The 22,169-nt window shown below is 39.0% G+C and overlaps 2 protein-coding genes across 3 annotated transcripts in view; one reads left to right on the top strand and one right to left on the bottom strand.

Moving 5' to 3' along the window:
- Positions 1-1,321, bottom strand: part of tsc1b (TSC complex subunit 1b) — a 35,511-nt gene extending 34,190 nt beyond the window's left edge. For both annotated transcript variants that reach the window (XM_008288341.1, XM_008288342.1), the window contains exon 1: positions 1,086-1,321. The gene's annotated coding sequence lies outside the window, so the exon portion shown is untranslated. The remainder of the gene's footprint in view (positions 1-1,085) is intronic.
- Positions 1,322-8,590: 7,269 nt separating this feature from the next.
- Positions 8,591-12,579, top strand: gfi1b (growth factor independent 1B transcription repressor). The gene is made up of 7 exons (XM_008288340.1): positions 8,591-8,752; positions 9,088-9,182; positions 9,579-9,746; positions 10,010-10,239; positions 10,395-10,532; positions 11,602-11,767; positions 12,125-12,579. Exons 2-7 carry the CDS (start codon positions 9,095-9,097, stop codon positions 12,301-12,303), a joined length of 969 nt encoding a protein of 322 aa, XP_008286562.1. The 5' UTR covers positions 8,591-8,752; positions 9,088-9,094; the 3' UTR covers positions 12,304-12,579.
- The last annotated feature ends 9,590 nt before the right edge of the window (positions 12,580-22,169 follow it).

The raw sequence follows: 22,169 nt of genomic DNA, 5'->3' as shown, positions 1-22,169 counted from the left end.
GCTTTGGGAAACACTAATCGACATCTTTCTCCATTTTGTGACATTTAAAAGACCAAACAAATACCTGATTAATGCAGGAAGCAATCGACTTATTACTACACAATGAATATAATGAGTGGTTGCAGTCCTAGAGGAGACAGCTTCGAAACTGGCTTCAGAATTACAACTACAGTTGAATAAATAAAACATTTATACCATAAGCAAGTATGACATGTTCTCTACCTTTTAGCCGTCTGGTCGGGCGCTGTGTTAGGGTGGCATTTGAAAAATCCTGGCTACAGCCCTGCTCCTGGACGCTAGCCTTTCACAGATTAGATGAAGTGACAGACAGACATGAGACACGGTGACAGAGAGGTCGAGGAGGTCAAACTGCGACACTAGTGACCCAATTCGTCTTCCTGTTGGCAGGGGGAGGCTGGGGGATGACAAGCCAACGAACGCATGCTGACTACAGAGTATTAATGATTGATATGACAATCAGGAAAAAAGGCTGCTGAGCTGAATTAGAGTTAATTGCAGATCAAAGACAGGTTGCAGAAAGCTGCAAGAAGACCTTCAGCTGAAATGCACAATGAGGTATTAAATAAAATGCACGGAGGTCATAATAGCAATCTATTATGGTGATAAGCACAGAGGCAGCAGTGCAGAGCCCGGACAGGCTGCTGCTGTATGTGGACTGACCACTGGCTGCTGCCTGTCGTAAACAACTCGCAGAGAACAATGGGCAGGGTTGGGTTTACTTTATCCGATTATAAAAATATGTAAGCATCTGTTCTGTGGCACACCGAGCACCGCTTTAAGCACAACGGAAACCCTCGGTTGAAACCGCCGGGAAGCGTTCAAAGCACCAACCGTCTACTAAATCCATCAGCAGGTCTTCCCAAAAACAAGTCAGTCCCACCGCCGAGAGCTAACGTTAGCTGGGAGCAGCGACCCACACTCGGTGGGGAATTAATTCTGCCTGTCAGCCGCCTTCAATCAGCCGGGAAGCGAGCAGAACAGGTCGCCTTCACTAAAACATCACACGCTGGCGGAGGTTCGGCGTCAGAAAAGCACATTAGACGTAAATAATCGGAGCTGTTTACCTGTTAGAGTAGCTGCACTCCACAGGGCGCCGCCATCTTGAACACCTCACAGCCCATCCCACCGCAGTCCGCCTCCGCTGTCAGGCTGCGTGCAAACTAATCCCATAAGTTAGCTCCCTGCGCGGCGGAAACGGCAACTTTTACAAAGCTGAAAAAACACCCCAAAGTTTCCCAGATCACGTCCGAAAAACACCGAAGCGGTGTTTGCGTGCGTGTCTCGACTGATCCTCGGCGCCACCGCTAAGCTAACACTGTTGTTGCGGCTCCGAGTCGGTGGAAGGATGAACTGTGTGTTATGCGGTTTCGCGTGACCCACATGCGAACAGCGCACGCGCAAATTATATATATATATTTTTAGTATTGAGGATCGATATGGAAGATCGTTACTGCCAAGAAGAAAATGTTTAAAAAGTTGCACATGACAAAATTTAAAAAATAAAAAATAATGGTGGGATGCAAAAATATTAAATACCAAGTCAAAATTTTCTCAAAATAACTGGACACAACCTAAAAAGTATGCAATCAAAAATATAATAGCAATACATAATACTTATATTGCACTTTTCAAGTTACTTAAAGTTGCTTTGCACAGTAGGCAAGAACGCAAAAGATTAACAAAATGGAGAAAGGAACCTATAGAGAAATTGTTTATGAGTTGTATTCAGTGTTGAAAAGATGTGTCTTTATGGACAAAAGTTTTTAGTATTGAGGATCTATATGGAAGATTGTTACTGCCAAGATTTTATTTTTTTTTTTTTAAAGTTAGGCATTACAACAAAAAACAGGTGGATATTATATTAAAACTACTAAAAACCAGGTCAAAATTTATTCAAAATAATTGGAAACCGACTCAAAAGTATGAGGCGCAATGCAATCAAATATTATAAAACATATAACTTATATAGCACTTTTCAAGATACTTAAAGACGCTTTACACAGAAGGCAAGAAAGCAAATGATGAATAAAACGGAAAGAAGAACATATAGAGGAATCACATATGAGTTGTATTCAATGTTGAAAGGATGTGTCTTTATGGACAAGAGTTCATAGTATTTAGGATATATGGAAGATTATTACTGCCAAGAAAAAAATGTTTAAAAGAAAAGTTAGACATGACAAAAAAAAAAAACAGAGGTGGATATTTTATTAAAAATATTGTCTTGTCTCAAGACTGAGACCATTACTCACATTGAAGTAGCACTAAGTCTCCCTAATTTTTTCCTGTATTTCAAATAGCTGTTATTGGTTCACTTACTGTTTTCATTTATGCAGGCAAGACTGTCATATAGAAATGTCTAAGAACTAATGCTACAAAAGAAGTATATGAGCAAGATGCAGTTAGGGAAGCCAGGATTTCATATTCTTATTAGGGGAAGTAAGTCAAATTTATACTCAAAATATTCTGAAACTGAGTCAAAAGTTTGAGACACAGTGCAATGAAACTGTGAGACAATAGTTCAACCTTTTGGCTCAAACTGAGACGAGCCTGCTCGCTGACAGATGGCTCATCATGACGGACACCAGTGGAGGAGTCAGACATTCTTTATATGGGCGACCAGGCATGAAGCGTCGCTCACACTGAGGTGGCGCAACGTCTGGGAATGTTTTATTTTTTTTCCACCGTATTTTGCTGAAGGTCAAGCAGTCGCTCTTTGGGTCTCACACTCTGATCACACACGAGCACATAAAAGGATATGAAAACTAAAAGTGCATTTAAAATTGTTGATAAAACTCATCAGATAATTAGAACTAAAATGATCTAAACTTTATGGTTCTACTGACACTCACCTGCACGTCACCCTGCATCCATCTAGTCTTTTATTTCCTTCTTCTGGCTGCAGGTTCTTGTTTTCAGAGTTTTTCACAGAAGGTTTAATCTCTACAGTCTTTAAGAGTCCATCCAAGAGCTTCAACTAAGCCCACAGCGAAACCAAAGTCATCCATACTGCAACTAATGAAAACATGCAGGGAAAGAGTCTTTATTTACATATTTACTCTCAACAATGTGACCTTTTTGAGTTACAAAAAAATCATTTGGCTGTCGGTGGTACAGTAATTAAGGTTAAAAGTGGGTAATTTTCCAGATGTTTCAGGAGTTAAACAGTTTTTCTGTGGTTACTGACAGACTCAAATTAAACAAAAGTGAATGTTAAAGCATCATAAACATGAAAACGACACATTTTGGTTGTCACCTGTTTAAAATACTTTTTTAAAAAACAAAACATTTCAATCATATAAAAAATGAGAGATGATAAGGGCACAGAGAATATTCCACTGGCTTCATTTGTTTTTCGTTTAAGCAAAGCTTGCCAAAAAAATAAAATAAAAAAGAATTACAGCTAATAAAAATGGTAAAAATGAAAAGAAAACAATGCTGCAACTTAGTAAGTTTTTTAATTGAAGGTATAATATGTGAAATTTCTTCATTAAAGTATCCTAACATGGTCCTGACAATGCTATATTATTTAGATTTCTGTTCAAACGCTGTTCAAACCTGTTTAATTAAACACGATAAACACTGGATGAAACATCAGCGAGTGTTGGAGGAAGAAGAATCCTAGTGTTTGTATCTCTCACTTGTGAGGGACACAAATGAATTTACTGTGGTTGTTTTGACTACAGGTTTGATTTAAGCCTTACATTCTGTTAATATTTTGTGCCTTCACAGTAGAATATAGTAGAGTAGTGAAGAATTCCTGTCAAGAATTCCCTCATAGTAAGTGTCCATGTCTAATTGTAAACTACAGATCTATTTAGAATGTCTAAATGTCACATTAATAATGCAAATAAAAATACACATAGTCCTGCATGTTTTAGATGTTTCCCTCTTCCAACACACCTGATTCAAATGATCAGGATCGTTATCAGGCTTCTGCACAGCTTGATGATGAGCTGATCATTTGAATCAGGTGTGTTGGAAGAGAGAAACATCTAAAACATGCAGGACTGTGGCCCTTGAGGACCAGGATTGGACTCCCCTGCCCTAAAGCCATCATTTTCCTTGATTTGACCCACACTGGTAGATCTAAAATCCATCTCAGTGGTCAAATTTGACCCCAATCAGCCTCAGTGTACAAACATTGAAGCACCTGTCCTGTGGTGATCAGAGTTTTTGTGCTTTTCATGTGAGACTTTATTTAGTGTATGTGCTTGTTGTTTCTGGTGGCTGCAAGTGTGTTTCAGGCTGGGTGGGGTTTTAGGACAGGACAGGTCTCACTCACGCTCTTCCACACCTGTGGCGCATTAGTAATCAGCGCTGGATAAAGCCTGCCTCTACCTGTGCTCCAGCACCTGTAGATTATCCTCCTTTGAGTGATAACAGGCCAGCAGTGTGCTTAGAAACTTTGTGAAACTCGCTTTGTCTTACGTTTGTTTTCGTCTGCGTTTGTTGCCAGAACCTCCCCGTTGGATCGTCGCCTCCCCAGCCCGGCTCCAGCAGCCGAACCCCAGCCTCAGCCGTCCTGCCTCCCGGTCCCTCTTGGAAACCTCCCCTGGAATTCCCTCCCTCACTCGGCTTCCCTCACGAGCTTCCCGGTGTCCCCTGCTTCCCCACAGCCTTGAATAAATCCCTCTCTTCTTCACTCCTAACCCTGTGTTGCATTTTTGGATCCGTGTCTGACTGAACGTTAACATGTACAAAAGTATAACGTTTTAAAATATTTTCATTTTTGTGTATTTTGGGTCACTTTAGGAAAAGTCATCAAATTTCAGGCTAAAAGATGTTTAAGGTGTTTTTACTGCTGTCAAATGTCATGTAGGGGTTAAAGTTGATTTTGAAAGACTGACACATCACAACTAGATTTTTTAAAAAGTTCTTTAATGATGCAACAAGTTATGTCTTTGCAGCTTCTTCACTTCAGTCCTAAATAGATTCCACTTGATGACAAAGATTTGCAGCGATGGGATTATTATATCAAAAGTGCATCTGAAGACAAGAGATGAGTAAATGTCTCTGGTGGGTGTTATGTTAATAAACTAGAATTAACATGTTGTCAAGCTGCAATTTACACTCATGTCTGCTCCTATAATAGAACACACGTAGTTAAATTCATTGATAGAAATAAATCAAATAAAAAAGAAGTCTGATTCCAGGTTGTAGCCATGACAGCAGACAATGCTTCAAATGTGGATGCAAAGAAGTGACAAATTATAAAAGGTGGATGCCTCACCTTAAATCCAGCAGTGCACATCTTGACTGAATAATAAGCACAGTTCGAAAGATCCAGAATTAATCTTACTAATTCCACTGAATGTGAAATATGGTGACAATCTCTCCTTCTGGTCCTGAGCTGTTCTGTTAAACAATGATTAGAAAAGTGTGTTTGCAGAGAGTGAGGTTGACCTTTTGCATATAAACCATCATCCCCTCATTATTTCATGCTATTTATTTTTGAATTTTTGTCAAAATTGTCGTGTTAATTCTTGAAATCTTGAGCCAAACATGTTTTGTTTAACCACTTTCACACTGAATAATTTGTTAAGAGACCACAAAATGCTTTTTTACTAACTAACTTGTTTACTAGAGCAAGAACAGAGTCTGCAAAAGTCCTGCCGTCTCAAATAAACATCCCAATTCATGCACAAATGGTAGTTATTAATGCAAAACAAAGCTGAATGTTGTGCACAAGCAGCATTGACAACAGCACACATAAAAATAAAAGCAGGAACAACAAAGCAGCAGCTCGGGGGACATTTTACTGCTCTCTCCCTCTCTCTCACATTTATTGCACAAAATTGGCAAACAATCACTGAAAAAGACTCAATATTTGCGCGGCTCTTCAGGAAAACAACGTAATGATACAGCTGATATGATTGTGGTCCACTTTGTGCGCCGTGTTGGCTCAGGCTGGGCCTAATAACGCTGCAGCCCACATGAAGGGAATCTCCTCAGTAAACTGTGTCCTCGCTTCCTGCTCGCAAAAAGCAAGTTCGTTTAAATTAACTTTTCAGGGGGAGGCGGAGTGCAAAGTGGACTTTTCACATGAAAGCTGGAGAAAAAAATGATAGAATTTAGTGTTCATGATCATGTTTTTGTTTGTCTAAATGAGCAACAACCTCCAAGCAGCAGCCTACATGTTGAAAACAGACAGTTTTGCTGGTAAATTAGCCTTTTTTTATGACAGTGTTCGTCTCCTTGTGTGCAAATGTTCTCCTGTCACTTTTTTGCAGGGACACCATCACCACATCCTGGGCTGAGCTCCACCCACGATGACTGGGATTGGTTTAAAGAGGCACAAATGAGCCAGAGCAGGATTTTTTGCATTTATAGCAGGAAGTTAATGAGATGCAGCCAGACTGTTCTTCAGCTCTGACTAAAACTTCCGACTGAAACTAAATTGAGGATCATACTGGATTTAAAACACCAAAAAACCCTCCAAAGGTTGATGTCATGTTGTTACATGCAGCGAAAGATTGTCTTAAATAGTTTCTTTTTTAATTGCGTTAAATGTTTTTATGCCTCAGGAGCACTATGCAATTTCATTATAATGATTTCTGACGCCAATTTAATGACAACAAAGCTGCTACTACTATATTTATTTAGCATCTTATCACACACAGAAGGTTTATTAAAATACTTTACAGACAAAACTGAAAAAGAAAATTCAAATGTGTAAAAGACAAAATACAAAATACAGCAGGACTGAGGATGTACTTAGGAAACAGAACCAATTGTTCAGATTTTTATTCTACAATAAAAGCATGATATTTTTTGCAAATGTTGCAAGATTGAGGAAGACAGAAGAAATTACAACCAAACAGAAAATGACAACAAGGTTCTTATATGGGGCTGCAGGGTGGTGCAGTTGGTAGCACCATTGCCTCGCAGCGAGAAGGTCGCCGGTTCACGTCCTGGTGAGGACACCCAGGATCTTTCTGCGTGGAGTTTGCATGTTCTCCCTGTGCAGCGTGGGTTCTCTAATTGGTGATTCTAAATTGTCTGTAGGTGTGAATGTGAGTGTGCTTGGTTGTCTGTCTCTAAGTGTAGCCCTGTGATAGACTGGTTACCTGTCGGGTGTCCCCTGCCTTCACCCTGAGTCAGCTGGGATAGACTCCAGCCCCCCGTGACCCTAGTGAGGATTAAGCGGTGTATAGATAATGGATGGATGGATGGCTATTTGAGTGACTATTGGGAATTTTGCCTTTTCTTTAATGGAAGAGCATGATTAAATTTGAGGACGACTGTAAGTCTATGCAGTGTCCTCCACAATGATGGATACGAGGCTGCATTTATTCTTACATCTAGTTTTAATATTGTACGATCTGCTGCTACAAGCATTAGAAAATCTGCACAATGTGAATTTTATCATCTCTCCAAAATTCACAAGAAAATCAGTAGTGCTCATTGTTTAGTAGCACTGGTCATGTGTGAAACAGAAAAAACTCCACTAGTATAATAAGGTAAATAAGGTGAAAGAAAAACAGACGGTCCTGGTACATTATAAAACGAATAAATACAGCATAACAATAAACATAATTAAACATTTAGCAGGCAGCTCCACCTGAAGGCAGTCAGACGATCTGTAGTGACAGCTTTAAATGTACAAATGTATAAATGCATGAATGCTGTGGTTTGCATACATAGTTTATATGCAGGTAATTTAAAAAGTAGAACTTTTATGCAATATTTATCCATATTTACTTGTAGCAAAACACATATAACATCAAGAAAACGTGCATGTATATGTTTAAAATGTGTGGAGAAATACTCACTGAAACTTTTATATACATTTATGTCATTAATATGATGAATTTGAATCCTTTATTAACTTCCAAGTGAACTTGAACGTCCCTAAAGCCAGTCAAAGTGCAGGAATTGAGTTTGTCCACTAGATGTCGCACCTGCACTTTTCTCCTTAATGCAAATCTTCACTCATTAATTCTCACCTGTTTTAAATGCCATTTAACAAGCTGATATTATTGTTTTTAACAGTTTTCCCCCTAAATAAATATCCCAGTTTCCTACATGTGTGACTGTAAAGCAGAAATCTGTCTGTCTGCTGCATGTTTCAGTAAAAGCAGAATAAAGAGTCAACAGCGTTAATCTCCCGGACACGTCGGGTTTGTGTGTCTTTGGAGGAGCTTCGGTCTCATACGATGTGTTGCTCATTTAAATCCTGCACAGTCATACAACATGACTTCAAGTAAATCCAGTAAATCAAACATTGGGAACATTTAGCTGCCTGTTTCATTGGAACTTCTTACCTATATTTCTACTTTTTGTTGTTTTAAAATTACATTTATTGATGTTTTTGAGCTAATTCTGGCATGCAAATATAAAGTAATGAGCTTTTATTTAGCTGCTTTAGCTGTATAAGTATGAAGGAGTGTTTTTCCAGTCCCTTTGTGCTCTCTGAGGGAGTTTTGTGTCACTAACTGTTCCGCAGCTTCTCTGTTGTTCTAAGCAAATGCTGCAGCAGCTTCGTGGCCTTTTCATTGGCTGCAACCACAGTCAGATTCTGCTGCGGAATTATCTGATTGAAAATCAGGGAGGGGAGACACACACACACACACAGAGCAACAAGTGGATGTTTTAACGCTGCTTTGCTTTCCGAACTTTTTAGGAAACGGATTTTTCTTTTTTTTTTCTCTCCTCAACTGGACGAATTTTCTTCCAAAGAAAACTTTATTTATCAGTTGTTTGGTGTGTGGAGGCTGTTCAGTTAACGGTGAGTAGCTTTAACAGGAATTATCGTTTAATATCGACTGTAAACTTGTATATAAAAAAACAAAACACGACTTAAACTTTAAAAAAAACTTTAATAATGTTACACAATGTGGAAAATCTTACAAATATGTTTAAAAGCAGCATTAATTAAATTATAAGAAGTTGGAATTAAAGAGAAAGATGACGTAAATTGTATTTTTTGAACGATTAAACTCGTATTTATATTTTTAAAATGATTTTCTTTTAAATTTATTTATATTACTTAACAAGATGACTGCTTTTAATTAAATTCTTACCTCATTATAAACTTGTCGATGTGTTGCTGATCACTTGCAGGACCGACATGCCTCGTTCATTTCTGGTGAAGCACAAAAGGTCTTATAATGTGCACAGATCGTATGAGGACGAGCAGAAGGCCTTCATATGTGCTGGTAAGGCTTAAAAATATATATAATTTAACCTAAATATGCGAATTAAATGACTGCTGCACACTTTAACTGAACAATATGGAGATTTTTCGATTCTATTTATTACAGATGATAAAAAAATGACTCTGATAATAATTAATTTGTTAATTTATGTTTCCTATTTAAGTGCTAAAATCTTCAGTTGAGAGCAACTAGACTTCTTTTATTATCATTATTATTATTATTATTATTATTATTATTATTATTATTGATAATATTATTATTATTACTTTAATACTGGAGTCTTATATATAATAACTGCAGATATTCCTTTTTTAACCAAATGGATTTTTTTTCTCTATAATTACACCCTCAAGTATCTTTTTCTTGACTCTTCTTTAATTTCATGCTGATGTTCAGAAACCCCACCGGAGCTCCAGACCACAGACTCCTCAGAGAGGCCTCAGTCTTCACCAGCAGGTCGCTGCTCACCTGTGAAGGACGAAGCAGAGCGTGGATGCACTTTACCTGTTCACCCAGAGCCCACCAGGCCTCCTGTGGCTCCCACACAGCCGTATTACATAACTGGTGAGCTCTGGCAACTTCATATTTAAAAACTGTGAACATCAGACACTCTTTTCTTGCATTCTGGTGAAATTTCTGCAGCAACTCAAAGTGGAAATGTGTTTATTTAGGTAGATGAACAGATGGAAATTCAAATATAAATGTACATACTAGTAAAGCAGAAGGTTTTCCAGTGTTAGCAGCATGACATTATGCTGCTATATGTTGAGAACCCTTTCTTATCTTGCATAATAGAGGTAAAAACATGCTTTGTTGTCCCCTTTCAGAGCCTCCAATGGCTGAGTTTCCACCGTACTACAAGTCTGCATACGGCTGGGAGCCGGTGTCTCCGTCCTACGAGCTCCGTCAGATGAGTTTCAGCCCCACGGTGCTGCAGCACGCCAGCAGTCTGTACGGCAGCCACATCAGAAGCAGCCCACAGCCGGATCAGCCTCTGGACTGCAGCACCCACTACTCCCCCACCTCCAACACCTACCACTGCATCACCTGCGACAAGGTGCAGATTCAGTTTAGAGTTTGTTGTGCAGCTTCTGTCGTCATGCCACGTCTCAAATCTGAAGTCAATCAGGCAAAGTTTGGCATCTGTGGATGTATTTCAGGCTGTTTTCAGTTTCGTCTGCAGCCTCCATTGAAGGACTGACTGTGTTTCAGGTGTTTTCGACGCCTCACGGACTCGAGGTTCATGTCAGGAGGTCACACAGTGGGACGAGACCTTTTGGCTGCAGCATCTGCAGGAAAACCTTCGGTCACGCAGTCAGTCTGGAGCAACACATGAACGTCCACTCACAGGTACATCAGTGAAAGACAGACAGAAAGAGTGCCTCTAAAAAAGGAAAAAAGCATCAAAGATGTCATTCTGAAGAGGTTTCCAGAGGAGACACAGTTAGTGTATCTTGTAATTTAGTGTCATCAAGACTGCAGAATCCTACACTTCCCATGATGCAGTTCTTCTAACTGTACTCTCCTCGCCTTGTGTTCCTTCATATTTCAGTGTCTTGTTTGTTAACATGGTCTTTTGCAGTACTCATCACAATCATGTTTCGTATGAATATTAGGAAGGTTTTTAAGCTTTAAACAAAACATTACAGCTTGTATTATTGTTTTTTTTTGTTTGTTTTTTGTTTTTTTTGAAAAAAAGGACTTTTTCTGCCTTTTTATTATAGATTTTGTCTGTTTTTTTCATGTTTTTACTGACAAATGTACATATACTGCTCACTAAGGGAGACATATCCCTTGAATCCTTCAAGAAAACCCGTGCTCATAACAAGTAAACCAACATTAATGTTTAAAATCAGTTGTCCTGCTGCCTTAAAACTGGTAGTTTCCTATTTTTTCTGAGTTATGTTAAAGATTTGTTCTTTAGTTGTTGAAGTAACTTAGCTGAAAACGCACCAAGTTGAATCAATTAAAAAGACAAAAGATAATCATAGAATAAGATCATAAAAACACAACAATTATGGAATAAAACAATTTTTAAAAAAAACTATTAAACTAAAAAAAAAAAAATAATAATGGAAGACGGCAACAAAATAATGAATGAAATAAAATAACAGAAAACTAAAATCATGGAATAAGCCAATAATTTTCTTTTAAATATAAGATCTAAATAGTTTTTTAAAAATCTAAAACAAAGGAATAAAACAATTTTATAAAAAGAAAATGATAGAAAAAATATTTTAGAAGAATAAAAATAAATTTGAACACATATGATTCTCTGACAAACAGTCAAACACCATCTTTTAATGAACGCCATGTTTTAGGACCTAAATCTCCCAAATCCCCTCCTGGAGTCGACACTGACTCTTCCTGACATCCTGCTCATTTACTGATAATGTTTTGCTCTTTTATTCTTATTCAGGAAAAAAGCTTCGAGTGCAAGATGTGTGGCAAATCCTTCAAGCGCTCGTCCACTCTGTCCACACACCTGCTCATCCACTCGGACACCAGGCCTTACCCCTGCCAGTACTGCGGCAAGAGGTTCCACCAGAAGTCTGACATGAAGAAGCACACGTACATTCACACCGGTGAGCACGCTCATCCTTTTCTGCTCTTATTAACCTGCCTCTTGCCGCAGCTATCTACTTTCCAGGTGCAGCAGTTTTCCAGGAGTAATATAACTGCTGATAAATCAGAAAAAAGAAGCTTAAACAAATATCCTGTTGATTTGCATATCTGGTTTTCCTGCTTCGCGCCGTAGAAGGAACACGTTTGACAAATCTGAACAATGGCGCGATTCTTTCCTGGATGTTCATGCAAACTTTCTTTCTCGCGGCACCATTTTGGGTCACGGCGGCACGGCGAGGACGCCGGAGGGAAATCACTCGAGAGATGTGACTGATTTCTCACTGCTTTCTTTTTCTCTTTTGCGCTTTATTTTGCAGGCGAAAAGCCCCACAAATGCCAGGTGTGCGGCAAAGCGTTCAGCCAGAGCTCCAACCTGATCACGCACAGCAGGAAGCACACGGGCTTCAAGCCGTTTGGCTGCGACGTTTGCTCCAAGGGCTTCCAGCGAAAGGTGGATCTCCGCCGGCACCACGAGAGCCAACACGGCATGAAGTGACAGCTTTAGTCTAACACGTGGAAGAAGTTTCTATCTGATGTAATTTAAATATGTGGAAGATTATGCAGGAGTGACTGGAGGCAGTTTAACCTATGTATTATATAATATATTGCAGGAAATCTTTTTTAAAAAAAGTGTTTACATGTGGATAAAAGGGAGAAATGTCATTGAGATTCATCTCAGTTTTGTATATTATATTTAAACTCTGCTTGTGTGATGTAAACTGGTTGCTGAATAAAGGACGAACTGAGAAACGCACTGTTTGAGCACCGTAAACACAGTTTTTCTCCCTGTTTGACTCTTTCTGTGTGTTTTTCTGACTCACTTTCCTGTAACAGCAGGATGTAGAATAATGGCCTCGGGTGGAAATCAGCAGCACCAGATAGTGGAGCAATAATCCCGCATTCAAATAGCACACCTGGAGCGCCATGCAAATCTGAAACTAGGAAGATATCGGCTCCCGACTGGCGTGACGCGTTAGTTGTTGTTGCTCGGCGGCAAAATCAGCTCCATAATCTCAGTTTTAAAAAATCAAAATTGCACAAACTGTCCGTCGATGTCGGCCTCACGCCCTTCAGAGGATCCGGTGCGGCTGCAGCTCGGCCTTACATACGTCAAGTCTGATACGGGGATTAATAGGAGGCCGCGGAAAAGGGACTGATTGCTCAGTCAACTGTCACCACGCCCAGCCGGCCTGTTGGATTTAACTCCACAAACAAACGAAGACTCACCACCTTCCTCAAACACCGAACCTGTCAGGACGTTAAGCTGCTCAAGGCAAATCAGATCATCACCTGCAGCCTCTAAATCTGACAGCAACGACAACAAACACGGGTTTGAATTTGACGTAACACGATGAAAGTTCAGTTTTTCGGCTAAAAGTTGACTTAAAATGAGTGACTGTGTCAGATCTTTATTGCCCCATGACGGCTCTGAGCCCCAGAAAACCATTATTTCGTCCAATTTACCACAAAATAGGTGTTTTCTTTCACTAATCATGATTGGCAGGTTGTCCAAGGTAAATGGGTTCTATCCATCTATGGATTACATCTTATTGTAGTTGCAGCTATAGAGCAACTGAAGGGGTTTAGTGCCAAAGTGGACATCAAAAGTTTATGTTGCTAAAAACAATCCTGGTTGTTTAAGGAGTCACTATATGCATCCAAAGATGTTTCAGCGCTGTCCAGAGATAGAAACATCTACTCTGTGATGACTTATTTAGGTGTTAATTTTGCCTTTCTTTTTGCTGAGTACCAAAGCGGGCTATGCCACATTTTCTACTTTTTGAGAACAAATTCAAGGTTTGTCTCGCTAAACAGCACTGAAGAGTTTACATCATAAGGAACTAGAGATACTTTTGAGGAACATGGGGTAGAAATAGATGCTTGGTGGTGGTTCATTAAGTTTTTATTTCTCGGGGCTTGACGTCACGCTGTCTGCCATCTTGAATCACAAACACATTGCAACTACCTGCGATATAACGGTCAGCAGTTCCTGGGACTCGGTCCAGTGTGCCGCTAAATTTTCATGCCTAAACCATCATGGGCCAAACTTCAAAGTCACTCTGTGACACTACTTGTGGGCTGTTGGCTGGACCACTTTGCCACCAACTAGTAGACCATAAACACTTATCAAAAAAAAAAAAAACTCAACTTTAGATTTTTTTGTGGTCTGATCATCTGAACAGTCTCTAGCTCGAGTTCTGAGGTCCAACAAGTTGATATTTTACAGGTGAATTCGGGATGGTCTGTCCTCAGAATGATTAGATTTTTAAAGGTCAACGGTCACATTTTCAAAAATGGATGTAAGGTAGATTTATGGTATTTGGTGCAGATAAGCACCCATGTTGGGGCTTTCTGTTGGTGATGTTACATTTGACCTTGGATGATATGTCAAGGTCACGCTTAAGGTCATTAATCTTGACTGAACTGTAACTTGAAAACAGTGCAAAATAGACAAACCATATATAGGCTTCCCACTGGGGATGCAAGGTCTGACCTTGGGTGATATTTCAAGGTCAAAATGCTGATATTGTTATGATTTTAAATAACATGTAATGTATAGGGGCTGTATGGTGGGTTGATGGTTAGCACCGTCACCTCACAGCTAGATGATCCCTGGAAATGTGTTATGTTACTTGTTTTACAAGTGTTTACGTAAAAGATAAAGATTATAAACATTTATTCGTCAGTGCTGACTGACTATTACTCATGACATGTAACCGGTCAGATCAGGATGCAGCCACAACATTGTTCAAGACAACAGAGTGATGACTATGAATAGAGAGAAGCTGCTGCATCAGAGCCAGAATAGACCATTTTTAACTTAAAGTTATTTATTAAATTTCTAGGACTGCCAGCGGTGTGTATATAATGGATGGATGGACTTAATGTGTACATGGATAGAACCCACAACCAGCCAACCATGATTAGTGAAAGGAAACATCTATCTTATGGTAAATTGGACAGAATGATGGTTTACTGGGGCTCAGTGCAATCATGACTGGTAGGGGAAACTATATCCAACAATTCTATGATTTCATTTAGCAGATGCTTTTATCCAAAGCGATGTACATCTACATCGCTCTACTGAGGGTCCTGTAGTTTAGTATCTATAAAAGTATAGAAAACAAAAATGCTATCACTCCCATTCATTTCTAACTTTGAGATTTGTCTATTTCTAGTCTTTTTGTGTCTCTGTGGACAAATTTTGTACATTTTTGGTAGTTTGACATGATTTACAGTCATTTTTGTCTCTTTTCTCTTGTCTCTCTTTAATCTCTAGGAGACTGTGTGAAATCTTGGTTGTATCAGGCATAAACTTTACTCAGTAATGAGTCACGATATCAGATTTTCACAAGAAGTGACCAACCTCAACTGCCAGTGGAAGAATACAAGCACTCAAATGAACAACTAAAGATCACTGGCTTCTACAAGCAGGATATTGAATTTGAATTTCATTGAATTTCCCTTCTGGGATAAACAAAGTATTTTTCATTTCATATAATAGGAGGTTAAGCTTTTGTTTTATTTGTACATATTTCATCTGCATATTACCAACATTTGTGCAAAACTGTTTCACCTATGTTGCGTCTCTGCTGCCAAAATCAGTGTCTGTGTGGAGGGATGAGATGAGACGTGAGGGTTACTGTCTGGCAAACAAATCAGAGGTCTTTATGCAAAATGTGTTGCTGTTGCAGCGGGTGGTGGGGTCTGTTGTTTTGATCCTCTGCAACAGTTAGGCCTGCTGCTGCCGCGAGCAAATCAAAACCCTGCACAGGTGACCAGCTGACACGGAGGCAGAGCATCGTCCTGGGTGGGACTGAACAAACAGGACGCGAGTCCTGAAAGAGGAGGAGGTTTATCTGCAGGATCAGCCTGAGGAAAAACGGGAGAAAATGACGGAAATCTGCATGTACCCGAAACATTGCTCCACTGGTTCGCAGGTGAAGGGGCGGGAAAGGCTTTATGCAAGTGGAGGAATTTTGATTTTGTCACACAGAGTGTCCAATGAGGAGTTGTTTATGTTGCTATCCAGACATGGTTGATTTGCATATCTGTTGCCTGAGGTGTGGTAGTATCCTGAAAGTTGCACATATACTGGGCTTTTTTTTTTGTTTGCAAAATACTTAGGTTCACCAGGAAACAGTCAGAAACACTACAACCAGTATAAAGTTTTAGTTAAAGCTCATGGAAATGTATGAAGAAATCCTGCACAGGTGCATGAAGTCAACAATGGATTTAATAGAATAGAAAAGAATAGAATAGAAAAGAAATGCTTTATTGATCCCCAAGAGGAAACTTTGTTGTTACTGTAGCAAGCAGAAACAGTAAATACAAATAAACTAGAAATAAAAAAACAGATATATTAATGCACAAAATGCACAATAAAGTATAAAATATACTTTTATTAAAAATGCACTAAAGTGAAAAATGCACCATGAAGTGTCAAAAAAGTGCTAAAAATAAAAATATACTGAGAATTTGAATATGTTTTCTGTTGTATTTTGAAAATGAGTGTGACGGATATTTAATTAGATCAGATTTTATTTGAGTTTGGATTTAGTTTAAAATGTCTTTTAGTTCACATTCAGTCATGTTTTTACATCTTTTAACACTGTGCTGGTTTTGTACACCTTGTCATGTGTTCATCGCTTTAAAGTTCTTAAGATTTTCTAACTTTTCTGTTCTAGTTAAGAAGCACTTTCTAACCTGGACTTTAAAAGGCTCTCTGTAAAAACAGATTATTCATGTTTTCTGCGATGTGGCTGCAAGTTTCTGCATGAACGGTTGCAAAATGCGGCACCAGACCTGCTCTATCTAGCAAACTATCAAATAACAACTTTTTAAAAATCCCCATTAAATGACAAAACACCCAGATGTAGCTACGTGCCTCTATCTAATAGAAACCTGCACACACACCAGGTAGAGAGATAGAAGTCGAATTTGTCTTGCAAATGAGTTCTATGCAAATGAGGCCCAGTCCAGTACTCTGGAAAACGCTGCAGGATGGAAGATCGGCTGATCCTGCCTGAGGCGTCTATGACACATCCAAGGAAGACGGACACAGTGGGAACGTCGCGGGAATCTGAGTTTTTATTTACTGTTGAACCAAACACACTTGATGTCACCATCCAAATGGAAATCCCCCCAATTCTCCCCAAAAACAACAAATCCACCTTTCCAGGTGGATGACTTGGATTCTTTCTCTGTTCTTCCTGTTCCTGCTTTTAATCTGATCCAGTTTCCAACGGATGCAGAGGTTTAGGACTGAAATCATATCAGTCTAAATGGAGAATGTTTCACTTCTTCACCAATTAGAAACAGTTTCACATAAAGTAAGAGCAAAAATGACAAAGAGTGCATTCATCAGTCAACCCTACAGCAAAGAAGGAAGTGTTCTACAGCTGAAACCAGAAGTTCACATACACTGTGTAAAAAGACATAAAACCCTTTTTTTCTCTCACTGACATTAAATCAGACTAAACTTGTCCTGTTTCAAGTCAGTTAGGATTACCAACATTATTTCTATTTGGAAAATTCCAGAATAATGAGAGAAATATTTTTTTACAGTTTTTTTTTTTATTACTTCCGTCAAAGTCAGAAGTTCACATACACTGAGATTACTATGCCTTCAAACTGTTTGGGAAAGTCCAGATGATGATGCCATGGCTTTGGAAGCTTTTTATAGGTTTATTGACAACATCTGAGTTAATTGGAGGCACACCTGTGGATGTATTTTAAGGCACACCTCAAACACACTGCTTCCTTTTGTGACAACATGGAACATCTAAAGAAACCAGCCAAGATATCAGGAAGAGAACTGTGGACCTCCACTAGTCTGGTTCATGCTTGGGTACAATTTCCAGAATTGCCTGAAGGTTCCACGTTCATCTGTTCTAACAATTATATCAAGTAAACACCATGGGAATGTCCAGCCATCGTACAGGAAGGAGACGGTTCAGCGTCCCAGAGATGAAGTGTTTTGGTGCCAAATGTGCGTATCAACCCCAGAACAGAAGCTAAAAATCTTGTGAAGATGCTGCTGAAGCTGGTCAGAGAGTCATTATCCACAGTGAAACCAGTCCTGTACCGACATGGACTGAAAGGATACTCAGAGAGGATGACGACATTGCTCCAAAAGAAACATTAAAAAGCCAGATTACAGTTTGTAAATGCACACAGACAAAGAGCTTCATTTCTGGAGACATGTCCTGCGGTCTGATGAAACTAAAACTGAACTGTTTGGCCTTAATGACCATCGTTACATTTGGAGGAAAAAGGGGGAAGCTTGACGCCTGAGAACACCGTCCCAACTGTGAAGCACGGGGGTGGCAGCATCATGTTGTGGGGTTGTTTTGCTGCAGGAGGGACTTCACAGAATAGATGGCATCATGAGGAAAGAACATTATGTGGAAATATTGAAGACATCAAGACATCAGCCAGGAAGTTAAAGCTTGGGCACTAATGGGTCTTCAGATGGACAATGACCCTAAACATACCACCAGATTGGTTACAGAGAGGCTTCAGGACAACAAAGTCAATGTTGTGGAGTGGCCATCACAAAGCCCTGATCTCCATCCTGGAGAACATTTGTGGGCAGAGCTGAAAAGGAGTGTGGAGCAAGGAGACCAACAAACCTGACTCAATTCCACCAGTTCTGTCAGGAGGAATGGGCCAGAACTCATCAAACTATTGTGAGAAGCTTGTGGAAGGAAACCCAGAACGTCTGACCCAAGTCCAACAGTTTAAAGGCAATGCTACCAAATACTGAGGAAATGTATGTCAACTTCTGACTTTGAAGAAAGTGATCAAAAAATTCTCTCACTCCTTATTCTGGCATTTAGCAAAAAAAAAAAAAAAAAATGTTGGTAATCCAAACTGATCTAAAACAGGAATAGTTTAGTTTGATTTACTATCAGACAGTGAGAAAAAAAAGGTTTTGTGTCTTTTTATATAGTCTAAACTTCTGGTTTCAACATGAAGCATTAATAAACAAGGTGTAAGTTATTATGTGTAATATATGTTATATTAGCGCTGTGAGCTTTAGATATTCTACAGAAAGAATCTTGAAAACTTCTGTTACTGGGAGATGTTGTATTAATTAAAAGAGAGGCGATTAAATCTAACGACTAATGCAAGAAATTTGTAGAATAAGTTTTCTCTGTAGAGTCGGTGATGACATGTCAGCGATCCATCACAGCCAGACTGAATAATCCCAAACCAGAAATAAACTGTCAGCAGATTTCCTCTGTTTGACTGCACACAGGAAGATGCTGCAGGATCACAGCCGCCGCAGTCGCTCAGTGTTGGGGTGTGATACTGTCTGACGTGCTGCTGCCTTCCTACAGATAAGTGCAGCGATGACGTGTACGAAGGGCAACGCCCACAAAATGTTACACAAGACAACAAAACACAGATGAGCATCGGCTGTGGTTGTGTCTTCTGGGACTCATCTTTACTATAATTAGGAAGCGACATGTTGCTTTCAAGTTAAATCCAGTTTGTTTTATTTAAAAGGAGAGCCCAAACATTTTAATGCAGTGAACGGAAACACTACTTATGGAATGCACACCTTGTAGATAGAAACAGGAATAGAAATAAATTAGAAATAATCCCAAATTGAGTTTATAAATTGTGATGTTTTATTGCTGTTGGACTCCACCCGGCCAAAGGAGTCAACTGTAACATTTGAAAACTGTAAAAACAGCAAATATCTGCAAAATAATTCTATATTTTAATTAGTTTAAATACAATAAAACTATTAAAAAAAAATAAAAATCAGCCAAAAATTGTAAAATAACAAATAAATATCTGTAAAATGTGGATTTTAAAATTGGATATTATGCACAGTTTAGGTCTATTATTATTATTATTATTATTATTATTATTATTATTATTATTATTATTATTATTATTATCACCATGTAAGTAAATTTTTAGATAGATATTGTCTGTATTTCAACAAAACGTTAAACTTTATTCTTTCAAATATTATCAAATATATAAAATAGAACAAATATCTGTAAAATAATTAGAGTTTAGCTGATTTTAATGCAGTAAAACTGTAATTTCACAGCTGTAAAAGCACAGATTACTGTTTGTGAGAATACAGATATTTGATGTGGTTGTTATTTACAGTTTGGCCTGTTTTTTTGTTAATGTTGTTGTTTCTTTTTCACAGTCAGCATGTAAATTAATACCTTTTTTTTTCAGTGATATTACTAAATATTATCTGTAATTTCACAAAACAGCTTAACATTATTTACCATTTTCCAATCCTAATGTCCATTTCTTTCTTTTAAATAACAAAAAATAGCTGTGAAATAAAAACATTTATAGTGGATTTAAATGCAGTAGAATCAGTCCATATGTCAGATTAAAACTGTAAAGTCAAATTGCAGCTACATGAAATTCGAGAGAATAAAAAAGGTTGAGCTAAACATCCTGCAGGTGTTTCAAACTGGCCGGTGAGGGAATAAACTACGAGGAGGAGTCAGACCTGAAGTTGCGTTCAGGATATTAACCTGCAGTCAGGGAGAGTTCAGCACCTCGCTGGCATGTTGTCATGTTAACTTACAATTTACTGGGTGGTTCTTCATTTTAAGGCCTCTGAGTAAGATCCAGACAAAAGAGGGAAAACAAAGCATCTCAAAGATGGCCGACAGTGATCTTTAAGCATTTTGAGAATTCCATATTGTTCCATTTTTAAATTTTTTTTTAACTTTTGCAGATGTTTGACATAGCAAATCAGCATATTATATTAAAGCTAACTCTAAATCACTGATAAAATTCTGTTGTTTTGCCTCCATAGTCTTCGTGGGCATGGCCTAAAGTTCACATCATGCATCCAAATATGTCACAGATTTCCTTCCCAACTGATAAACAGCCAGCTGCAGAGGAGGCTTGACAGCAGAGGAGACGTGCCGAGTAAAAAGTGAGAATGAGCTGGGAGCAGTGGGGGTGAAATCTGCGGGCAGCAGGCCTCTTTCAGAGCGAGCCGGGCGGTCGAGGAGGCCTGATAAACCTTATCACGGCGGTCGCACGCTGTAACGGCTGGAACAGGCCAGTCAGCGAGACAGGGAGGAGTGGACCGGCCCTGCACAGAGATATGAGCTGCAGACCAACATCCAGAGGACTAGAAGAGAACAGAAAGACAGAAAAAGCGACAAAAATCTTTAACTTCACCACAGCACACAACAGATTGTCAGTCACAGTCTTGTGTATCTTCAATCTCCTCCCCCCACAGCCTCAACAAGACCATGAATTATAGTCAGCATTCACAAGCACACAGTTTTATTTCATTTTCACAACAGGAAAAGCACGTGTGTTGCTAATAATATTAATAATAGGTCCCTTGCAGTCAAGTGCAACACAACATAGAGAGCCACAATTAATGCAGTTAATTAAAATGTGCTCTGACAAGATTTCTCTACTGCAACAAGGAGATAAATTGAGATTCTACATTCAAGAGTTTTTAAAAAAAATTTATTTGTCACATTGCTCTTGCAGAATGTGCAGTGACACGCTGCTGCGCATCAGTAAGACATTATAAAAGAACAATCTTTAAATAAAGTCACAACATCATAAACAATAAGGTGGTAGAGATGGAGATTTTGATGCTAAACGTCATAATCAAGGACTTGTCCCTGCACCAGAGGAACACAGTTTATCCAGTAGGTTGATCATTTATATGTTGTTGTTCTGCATCCACCACTTGGAAAACAGCTGCATCTCATACATGAAATGAGCTCTATTTAATAAAGTCATTTTCCAAAATCCCTACAACTACACTGAGTCAATGCAGCGTTCCTGTGGCCTTTTGAATTTTCACACGAATGCATAAAATATATCCATTTAAAAGTCAAACTGCGTCTAAAAGAACACATCTAATACTGCGTCTCGAGTGAAGGTAAAACACAAAAGTCAACGGTGGCCGTTGAAATCTCGTGTTAAGCTTCATGCTCCCTTAAAGGCACGAGGAAAGAAGACAAACTAGAACCAGAGCAAACACAGAGTCACATCAGATGGTTATTGTCTATACAGGAGCATCTTAAATAACTCTGTAAACACACAGAGCAGTTCCATGGAGTCTTCTTTCTCCCTCTGAGGGATCTGACAGTCTGTTGACAGTTCCTGGGAGGGACGACACACAAATCCTCTTAACCGAGGCCCCTCTGACAACACTGGATCTGTTTCTGATGATTTAAACGTGCTCTTCCTGCCCATTAACTTACCCATTGTTTAATATAAATTAGTAACAATGCATAGGTTGTTTACATGTACTTAAAGCGTCAAGAAGATTCACTTGAGTTGCTTCACTTTGCCAGGATTTGGGTTATACCGCCACCATGAGGCCAAAAGCTG

The sequence above is a fragment of the Stegastes partitus genome, unplaced genomic scaffold (genome assembly GCF_000690725.1).
Source record: "Stegastes partitus isolate 25-593 unplaced genomic scaffold, Stegastes_partitus-1.0.2 Scaffold554, whole genome shotgun sequence".
NCBI lineage: Eukaryota > Metazoa > Chordata > Actinopteri > Pomacentridae > Stegastes > Stegastes partitus.
The sequence above is the reverse complement of the archived record's forward strand: the minus strand, read 5'-3'. Positions and strand labels throughout refer to the sequence as shown.